General features: G+C 49.4%; 1 protein-coding gene across 1 annotated transcript; it reads left to right on the forward strand.

The window, feature by feature from the left end:
- The first annotated feature begins 706 nt into the window (after window positions 1–706).
- On the forward strand, window positions 707–10,473 carry LOC116949082 (uncharacterized). Its single transcript, XM_032966345.2, has 3 exons — window positions 707–1,441; window positions 5,866–6,455; window positions 7,216–10,473. The coding sequence occupies exons 2-3, from the start codon at window positions 5,870–5,872 to the stop codon at window positions 7,527–7,529; spliced, it is 900 nt and encodes a 299-aa protein (XP_032822236.2). The 5' UTR covers window positions 707–1,441; window positions 5,866–5,869; the 3' UTR covers window positions 7,530–10,473.
- The last annotated feature ends 501 nt before the right edge of the window (window positions 10,474–10,974 follow it).

The following is a 10,974-nucleotide window of genomic DNA, read 5'->3' on the forward strand; positions in this document are numbered from 1 at the left end:
ATTGGTCACCCCGTGCCCTTATACATCTCAACGTTCATCCTTGACAAGTGAGAAACACAAACAAATAGACAAAAACATTTTGCCCGCATTGAAACGGTTGTACGCCGTATGCACCTGAAAAGAAAATTCCCTGCCCAAGAATACGGGTAAATAGTATGGCTTGACAGGTAAGGGGCCGTCCATAAATGACGTCATGCACCTGGGAGGGGAGGGGGTCAGACATTTGTGACGATGTGTGACGGGGGGGGTGTTAGAAATGTGACGTCACATCAAAATGCGCAACTTTAAATATAGACAACACGTTCTAGTTAATTAAATAGACTTTTAATACATGTTTTATCCTACAACAGCAGAGTGCAGCGCCACATTAAATATGCACTACAATGACAATAGTTTAAAGCGATTTGAAGCATGTTTTATTTTCAAAATGGAAATATGGTTTTGGGGGGAGGGGGGGCAGAGCTTTGTGACGTCATATTTGATGGGGGGGGTCTGACTTTTTGTGACGCCGTGTGACGAGGGGCCAAAAACCGTCCAAAATCGCGTGACGTCATTTATGGACGGCCCCTAAGCTAAGCCGCCTTCCAAGTGACAATTCTTGACGGCTGTAGGTTCACACAGTGACCTCTAGTGACCTTGCGAGGTTAGTTTGGCGACTTTCCGGTGTGTGCCGAATCTCGCACAGACCACGCCAATAGCGGCGTCACTCGCTTCCTACCCGGCCACTTCCTACAGCGCGTCACCCCCCCACCACCGCCGCCACTCATCCACTCCATCAACTCCACCGACCACTACACACAGTTAGACTTACAGTCCAGCACAACCACCACAACCAACTCCAACCACTACACACAGACTTGCAGTCCAGCACAACCACCACAACCAACTCCAACCACTACACACAGACTTGTAGTCCAGCACAACCACCACAACCAACTCCAACCACTACACACAGACTTGCAGTCCAGCACAACCACCACAACCAACTCCAACCACTACACACAGACTTGCAGTCCAGCACAACCACCACAACCAACTCCAACCACTACACACAGACTTGCAGTCCAGCACAACCAACTCCAACCACTGCACACAGACTTACAGTCCAGCAGCAGCACCACCGCCAACTCCAACCACTAAACACAGACTTACAGTCCAGCACAACCACCATCAACTCCAACCACTACACACAGACTTACAGTCCAGCACAACCACCGCCACCACCAAATTCCACAACCACCGGCATTCCTGCACAACGCTGCCCTGCGCAGCTACGCCGCGCAGCGGATACACAGCGCCCGGCACCAACATTACACGGCCATCACAACAACACTAGCAGTCGCCCCACCTCCTACAACTTTAGCTCAGCTCTACACATCCCCCTTACAACTCTGTAAGCCCCCGGTCGCGAGCGAGCTGCACTGGGGAGGAACAGGCGACTGTGAGTAACTCCTATCACTCACAGTGTCCCGCGGTCCGCGCTACCGTTACACGTGCGGAGAGAGCGGCTGCAGCCATTCTCTCTCTCCCCACCCCCCACACCTCTCATCTCTCTCTCCTTCCTCGCTATCTCTCCCCTCCCTCCTCTCTCTCACTTCCATTCCTTCGTTTGACTGCCACTCCGTCGTTGGTCTCGACCTCCGGCCACCCCGTTGATCCTTGCTGGCTGGTGGTGTGCAGGAGGAGCCGTGTTGGGGAGGAGGAGGAGGGGGATTTGCGTGTCGCTTGACAGACCCTGCGAGAGATGGCCTTCGGCTCGGCGGGGGGGGGGAAGGCGTGCCATCTAGCAGTAGATAGATCATGGGCGACGGTGGTGATAGGGGGAGGGGATGGTGGTGGTGGTGGTGATGTTGATGAAGCGGTGGCACCAAGTGTCGCGGTTTTTTTGTTCATGGATGTTCTGTTTGCACGGTCACGTAGTCACTTTAAGATGTTTTTCTTGTTCGTGTTTTAGTTGTTTTTGTTTGTTGCGGTTGCACCCGATTCAAGAGCCGAATGGCTCACAGGGCCATACCAAAATAAATAAACTGAAAACTCAACCGAGCTATGAACCCGTCGAGTTTAGTAACGCGATTCCCGGCCACGGCTAACGTCAGTGGCGAGTGATGTAGAAACCGGCCCTGCATGGGCAGGCAAGACAGGGCAGGCACACCCCGACTTAACCGTATGGCCAAACAACACCCATACACGGGTGTGGGGGAGGCCTTCATCCAGCGGTGGATTGTATGTATGTAGAACTTATTTAATCGGAGGTGCGGGATTGACAGAGGCTTGTGAAGTGTTATGAGTGATGGAGATAACTTTGGTTAACTCTGCCGTAATGAGGCGCTAGTGGACTTGCATGGGACGTGGAATCGTGATGCCCCTCTCTCTCTCTCTGCGGTTTTATTAAAGATGCTGGCAAACTCGATGCATCACGATTCGAATCGTGACTTTTAAGATTGTAGCGCCCCAAGCGGCTGTAGGGGTAACGTGCAGTGAACGTGTGACAACACTTTTGTCGACCCACTGCTGAATGGGGTAGAGGAGGCGGGGGGGGCGTTATGTGGCCATACTTCACCACGCTGGGTAGTGTGTGTAGGTGAAAGGGGGGGGGGGGGACACACGCGGGAGCATAGACTCTTTGTACAATAATTTATTTTGCTGCCACGGTGGCGAGATGTTAGCGACATCGCTCGATACGCAGGAGGTCGTGTGCTTCGGCCACGCTGCGCACTGCGTTGTGCCACGATCCGAATAGCTAACCCCGCATTCGGTAAAAACCGTCAGAGCCAGGTTTGAACATCTGACTCCAACGTATTTAATGAAGAGGTAAAACCGATGGGGAAAAAAACACAACACAAAATACAGCATCCGTTAGTACTTGTGTAGTGGTGTTATATTACACTCGGACAACTTATTTTCTCCGCTCGATCTCGCTCGCTCTGCTAGCCTGCTATGTTGCCCTCTGCTAGCTTCTCCACTGCTAGCCTCTCACTATACTCTCCACTGCTAGTCTCTCACTATACACTCCGCTAGCTTCTCCACTGCTAGCCTCTCACTAAATACTCTGCTAGCTTCTCCACTGCTAGCCTTATCACACCCACACTTAGGAGTCCGCTAGCCTCTCTACTGATAGCCTGTCTACCCTCACTCCTCCAACCTCACCCGTGCCTCCAGCGGGGGATCAGCCAACACCGCTGGAGAGGACGAGGTGTGGAGAGCGGGGTCCCGGACTCCTCTTGAATTCACTCTTGTCTTCACTCCCACCCACTCAACTCCTCTGCCTCACACGTTCCCCTTTTATCCCCCTCCTCATTAAGTGCCCCCAGATGGCCCTCATCAAGCCGGCGTCCTCCCCACGCCTCGCGCACGTGTTCTCCCCCACGTGTTCTCACGCACGTGTTCTCCCCCTTATCGCCACTATATCTCGCCACCGTGGCGCCTTCTCCACATTTGCAGCCAGCCAATCACTGCCTCTTTCCCTAATTGCTGGCGTCTCTCTGTCTGCTGTCACCCAGGCCACCCGCCTGCATCTGCTTATCCTTAGCTGACCTCACAGTCTGAAACCCCATTCACAATGCAACTTCTGTTTGCAAACCCTGCGAGCATTACTCCACTACATCTGCAATATCAATACAATAAATGAACACTGCAGCATCATAACATTGCCTTAGATAACATGAATCTCAACAATAGGTCCTGGATGGACCAGGCACCAACATTAACGCTGAATAGCTATACAAGAGAATAAGCTACTGTGTTAAAAAAGGTTACTTTATGTAATCACCATACTGCAGCCTAAATGTACAGTGCTGCATATAACACTGAACTGTGGATGAGATACGTCTTCATTCTTGCTCTCAAGAACGCATTAAAGTTGCATGGGCACAAGTCTGGCTCGACTTATCCAACTACAAGTAACATTCACAATTTTGCAAGTGGCAGGCTTCATTGTTAACTAGGCCCCATATTCAACGTAACAATTTAGCAGCATTATGAAGGAATTTACAGCATTATAACGGCAATCCCAACCTTATAACAGCATTCCCAGTATTATAAGGACATGAACGTACAGACAATGCTTCTTAAAGTCCAGCAATGAACAGATTCACCTGTCTTCACTGAGACGCTAATTGTACCTCCATTTTGTACTCTGTGTAATGGCTGACACCCCCTCCTGGCTTCGTTACTTCGAGACCCTTAACCCGGAACTTCCTATTCACGTGACCAAACTCAGCACCATCATATCAGAAAGTTCCTGTATAAACACAACCCTATATCTGCCGCGGGGTAGAACATCGTGGGTTCGATCCTGACCCTGATGCCTGCTGTATGTTTGGAGTTTGCATGTCTCTCTCACCATGGACGCGTGGAATTTTCTCCTGGTCCGCCGGTTTTTCCCTCCACATTTAGAATCAACATGCATTCAGAGTTTATTGGCTGCTATACATTTCCACGTGATAAGCCACTTCGTTGAGCTATCATTTGTGGCCAGGTCGCTTCTCAAAAAGAGCTACATAGCTCAGTGGGCCTTAACTGGGAAAATAAAAAAAATGAAGTTTAGATAGTTTTAACCCCGTAACCGAATGTGTATCTTCTAAGATCTGAACTAGGCGGAGTTATTATTATTTTTTATGACTACTACTCTTGTTTACCCAGGGGAAGTCTCATCGAGTCGCGTGAATCTTTTTCAAGAGGGTCCTGCCAAGCAATTGAAAACCGACACAGAAATTGTCACCCCGACTGCGAACTGCAGGGGGCGATGATTGCTGCCTATATTTCAATTGCTTCTTGTGTTTAGTTTGTTGTCCTTCCCTCCGCACCTTCGATGGGCAAGGTTGGCTCCGTGCGGTGTGAAAGAAGTTCGACATGCATACGTCCATACAATCGAGTGATTTGCAGTGTCATTTTCAAATGTGGATCATGACGTCAAATTTGGACCATGACGTCAAATTTGGACCGTGACACTGGCAATGCAATGGCTCAACTATCAAAATGATGTCACGGAGACCTCTCACTGTTCACTGTTGAACCACGTGGCGTGTAGTACTACTTATTGATGGTTTACTTACACCCGCGGTAATAACCAGGGCAGCCGCTGGGTTGAAACTGTGTCATCGGCCGCTTTTCAGACCTCATTGCAGCCGCAGAGAAGGAGCTATCTCCCGTGAGCAGAGTTGGCTGGGGGCTTTGCATTTCTCAACACAAAGGCTGTTATGAACCATGAACAATTTTTTTTATTTTACCAGGTAAAGTTCACTGAGCTGTAAAGCTCTTTTTTCCGAAGTGACCTGGCCACAAATGATAGCTCAACGAAGTGGCTTATGATCACGTGGATCATTTCTTGCAACCAAATACTCGGAACACTTGTTGATTCTAAATGTGAAGGGAACAACTGGAGGACCTGGAAAAAAATCCACACGACCACGGGGAGAGAGACACGCAAACTCCAAATATACAAGCGTCAGGATTGGGATCAAACCTATGACCTCCTGTATACCATGCGAGGTAGTTAACATCTAGCCACCGTGTACTCATAAATGGTTTAACTGTGACTATCATTACTCATGGCTATGGAGCCAACAATTAAAACGTCTGACCAAATGAACAAAGGCGAAGCGCTCACCTCCTTTGACAGCCCCTGAGCCAATTGTGGAAGTTCTACGTTCCCATGGCAAGGAAGGTCATTTATATCAGGATCACCTTCATCAATTTCCCACAAAGTCGTACAGTACTTATTTTATCCAAACCTAAGGGATAACTGAAGAACTCTGGCCACAGCGCTGACTAGTCGGATTATAAAGCGTATGCCTTACATTTAATATCAAGTATATCACTGAAGTTACGATTTGGATGTCTCACACTTTAACCCAAACACCTCAGGGGCATGGATGACGGAGGAGGGCAACAGTGGGAGGATTTAAAGTCCCTGCTCCCGTCACCTCCCGCGACGCCTGATGCATTATCCTCACCGGGCCACGGTGGGGCGACCCAACACACCATCAACATCTACCCCAACCCAACCTCGCGTCTCCTGGAGAGCGGCGAAGCCGAGCTGCACCTCAGGCAGGTGGAGCATCAGCAGCAGCAGAAGCAGCGGCAGCATCAGGAATCAGCCGCCACCATTGCTACGCCGCAATGGATGGATTTGGCCGACAGTTCCAGCATAGAGCCCATGGCGATGGCCTCTCGGGCTGGATCTGCTGCTGGAGCTGCTGCTGCTGGTAGTTCTGGTGGTGGCGGTTGCAGTGTCCTCCCGTGCAACGCAGCGGAGCGCACCGCCGGGCCCTCTCTGCTGCTGCACAAGCGGCTGCAAGAGGAGGCGCAGAGCCTGGCGCGGGACCGGGCGGGCACGCCGGACTTCCAGGCGTGCCGCGGGGGCGGCCCGCATGGCCACAGCGTGCTGTGCGCCACGCACAGCCACGGACGCTGCTTCCGCCTGCACTGGTGCTGCCTGCTGGGGTGGTGCCACTGTGAGTGTTGCTTCTGCTCCATTGTCTCGCCCCAGTGGTTCTCGACCGGGGGTATACTCGGAACCCCTGGGGGTACGTGAGATGATTTATAAATGTGTAGAATGATATCATATGTGAGAGTCGTTGGTGAATAACCATGTATGAGTCTGCCAATATAAAATAACTACGATCAAATTTGAATACACGTAGTAACCTATAGCGATTTATAATACCTTTCTAAACTCATTGATCGTAAACAATGCGATGTCCAAGAGTGACCAGCGAGCACAACAAAATGTACGTCACGCATGCAGAAGGCTCGTTGATTTTTCTTTTATTCGCTTGCGGTTACTAGCTAGTTGGAATACTTTACAAACTGGACACATTGGTTAAAACATCTGTGTTCATTATTCATTCATTGGTTTCTCAGAACCATGTTGGGTCAGGCAAGCGGGGGGGGTGGGGTACTGTGCTCGGTTGAAACAAAATTCATCAAGGGGGTACCACCAGCCAATAAAGTTTGAGAACCACTGATCTAGCCTAGTCCTCACCCCCAGCAGTTGGCAAACACTGCGGCTACCATGTTAGCCGGCCGATGTTGCACTTGGTGAGGTTGTGGAGAACCCTGGAACAACGTTTCATCTGGTTCCCTCCGGCGCGTGTCCCGATCTCGAGTTGGAAGTAAAGACTTCCCTCACATTCCACCGACTTGCACTTCTCACCTCTCCTCCCCCCCACCCCCACTACTCCCCCACTACCCCCCGCCCCCCCGTTGTCGCAGGTAAATACGTGTACCGAGCGTTCACCCCACTAGAACGGCTGCCCAGCACAGCGGTGCCTGTCCGGCCGGGAGATGCGACTCAGGGACGCCTCCTGCCCCTCGTCCGGTGGAGTACCGCCGCTGCCCCTGCCGCTGCCCTTGCTGCTGTACCTCCTGCTGCCCCTCCTGATGCTGTTGCGGCCGGCGAGGTGCCGGAGCCCAGTTCAACCCCAACCCGGTGTCTTGGAGCTCGCGGAGACCTCGGGTACCCGTGGAGTGCGGCGAGACGCCCCAAGCCCGGCGAGCTGATCCACAGCGTGGAGTCGGTCGTGTGAGCCTCTCAAAAGAGACGGACTTTTGGGGCAAGTGCTGCGAGCAACTATGAAGGGCGGCACGGCCGCCTCTGCCTCCTGAGTGGCGATATTTTTACGCACCGCACCAGATACTCATTTGAGGCCGAGTCGACCTTGAGGACACTCAGGACCGATTAAGATAATAGTCACTGTTTTTTGCCATGAGCGGGAATTGAACTCGAGTCACCGGGTTCGTAGCACATCGTGCTAAACGCTGCACTCCTACTCTATACGAATACACACTCGCACGTCCTTGTTCTACAGTTTGGAACAGACTTCTTGGGAATAGATTCCCTTGGGTAGCCAGTATTACTTTATCCAGTACTACTGCTCATGTTGCCTCCCACGCAGGGTCGGATTAAGGTTGAGGGGCATATGAAGTCATAGTTATTTATTTATTTACCTTTGAACGCATTCCACTCAATGTATATTCATCAAACATAATCACTCACTACACTCTTTTCTTAATTCGTTTTCATCCCTAGCTTTAGCTTGTGGCAAAGTCATGAATTATGTCAACGTTCATTCAAAGACAAAAACATTTACGAAGGCCGCTCTACCGACGCTCATCTGTTACTGCAATGTGGAACGGAGAGCCTAAAGGAGGGCCTTCAAAATATTCGGGCCTATACCCTGGAACAACGTTTCATCTGGCCCCCTCCGGAGTGTGTCCTGATCTTGAGTTGGGAGTAGAAGACTTTCCAACCAAATATGAGAGGGCCTAAGGCCCTTATTAGCCTCTGGGTTAATCCGGGATGTTCGTGTCTGGGCCCTGTCCTCTTTCCTCGACTCCGGCTCACTCGATTGTTTTCACTCCCATTTCCTCATACTGTCATTTACAGGTCAATGTATATTGATGTGTTGATTTGTTCTCACCAGAGAGACCGTTTACTGAATGCAGTGTTCAATGTTGCGCTGCTGGTGTTGGACGTGTCTTACAAAGTGTACGCGATTGCCGCACAATGGTTCATGGTATTTATTGTGCCATTCAAACACACAACTTGATATATGTATGCATATATATAATGTAAAATGTTTCTATGGCATAGTGGGTTATAGCTGTTACATGTACTGGCGATGAAATGTTCAGAGACTTCAAATCTAAACAGTTGCGCGTGACTTTCCATCTGGGGTGTGACGATCCCTCTCCCGGCGATTTGATGAATTGTCATCATTCAGGATTGTGTGATTCGATTGCAGTCAATTCGTTAAAAAATTGTGAATGTAGCGGCCAATAGTGGCTGCAGGGGTAACGCGAACCGAATACATTCAACGTACTAATTGAAAAGTGTTTGATTCTGAAACGTGCGTGTGTAGAAAATCAATAATAATAGGTTAATCGATGCATGGTCACACTACAGCTGAATCGTGTCATGCTAAAGCTATCCATATGTTTAAGACACTCTAAACGTAAACGTGTGTCTATACACTCCGGGCTTATCTTACAAGTATTTTACCAAAACGCACTGCTGAACAACAACAAATATATTTAAGTAAATGCTTATGCATTTTGTGTATATACATTGCTGTGACTGAACTAGACCATCAATGTGTATATATTTTTTTTATAAAAGCAATTACAGTACTGTATATAAAATGAAAAACATTGAAGCGTTTTTTTTTTCTTCACGAAGTCTGTTTGCAGGGTCGGTCTGGCGAACTGCCTTTTTTTTTACTTGACATCTGTGAAAAAGAGCCTCATAGCTCATCGGATTCCTGCAGTCGAAATAAGGATTCCGATTCTGAAACGATGAAAACGAAGCAGCGGGTCTCATCTTGTAGCCACTTAAAAGGTCGTCGCACTCATTACACACACAAAGTGCTTGCCACAAATGAAAGAACAATACCTTGCTGATCTCGTCAAGGACCATAAACCGTCACGCAAACTCCGGTCATCCTCGTAACAGCGGCTTTTGGCTTAACCATCGAACAAAGACGGTCACCGCATCGCGCGCGTTCAGATGCACTTCTGCGGCTGTCTGGAACGCTCCTCCGATATTATGAAGCCACTGGAGCTATGCACTTTGAAATCATCTAGATTGAAAACTCATTTTTTAAGAACAGATTTTTGTGTTTAGTTTGTTGTCCTTCCCCCGCACCTCCGGTTAGCACGTTTGGCTACGTACGGTGCGAAATAAGTTCGACATACAACACACACACACGCGCAGGCCGTGCGTCCCAGGCTGTCCCACAAGTCTGAAGCTTCATTTCGTGGGGATAGACTGCATTGACTCCACGAGTGAGACTCTGTTGGTGCCACAGAGACGCGTGAATACTTCACTGTGAGACAGACAGCCAGACAAAGAACTACGTAAACGCCCATCATTGATACCAGGGAAGTTTGTAAGGGCCTTAAATAAGTCACGTGCACATTTGGCGCATGGGTCCGTAGACAAATGTCACGTGCCGATTACATAGGGTCATCTGATATACGTTATATATATAAAAACAACATTCATCAATAACATAAACTTAACAAGAACAAGTATATAATATACAAGAGGCTAGAGGTAGAGTGACTACATCTCTGGCCGATATGCTGTGAAGGGCCATTTCCTGAAACGTCTATTATAATTTATTTTTAAAGTTACATTATTATTGAGGAACGGGTTGGGTCATTGTTGTTAATTGTGCTTGTGCACCACTGCCAACGCAGTAGTGTCACCAAATAATTTATTCAGATATAAGCTTATTTAGGTTACATCAGCCCACATGTTGATGGACATATTTCCGTCCAGATTATACCCAACACATTTCTAAAATAACCAAAGGCTGGCACTGTTCCACTTTTGTGCCGATGCTGAACAGCTTCTGACTGCTTCGTTATAACGAACGCTGCTGAACAGAGTTAACTGTGCCTTGTGGGATTTGTTGCTTCCCACCAGCGCAAGTTCACAGGGCCAAGACACGTGCAGCTGGACACGTTTCCTTCGGAAAAAAAATCGGACGCGAGAGGGGATTTCTAGACAACAAAACGCACGATTGTGACCATAGGCTTCAGTCCTCCCGTCATGCCTTACATTTCACGTGACCACACCAAAGACAAAGATCCCCCTTATAGCCTGGAACAGACTGTTGGAGCAAGTGCTGTTAGCGAGCACCTATGAAGGCCGGCACGGCACACGAGGGGGTGGATGGCCAGCACCACGCCCCTTTGTCTCCCCAGTGGCGATGTTTATGCACCACACCAGGTACTTTTTTGGGGGGATGAGTCGACCTAGGGGAGGCCCAGGACCGGTTTAGATATTCGTCACTGGTGTTGGCCATGAGCAGGAATCGAACCCGGGTCCCTGCCGGGTTTGTAGCACAGCGCCCTAACCGTTACACGACCGCCCCCCACCCCTCCAACACCATGCCGTGTGCATCACACACGTGCAGTTATTGCTGCTTGTATTGACTCAAGTGTACGTGGCTTTTGCTGGGCCGC

Source organism: Petromyzon marinus, chromosome 2 (assembly GCF_048934315.1).
Source record: "Petromyzon marinus isolate PM22_M1 ecotype Great Lakes invasive population chromosome 2, UKy_Petmar_22M1.pri1.0, whole genome shotgun sequence".
NCBI classification, from domain to species: Eukaryota; Metazoa; Chordata; class Hyperoartia; order Petromyzontiformes; family Petromyzontidae; genus Petromyzon; species Petromyzon marinus.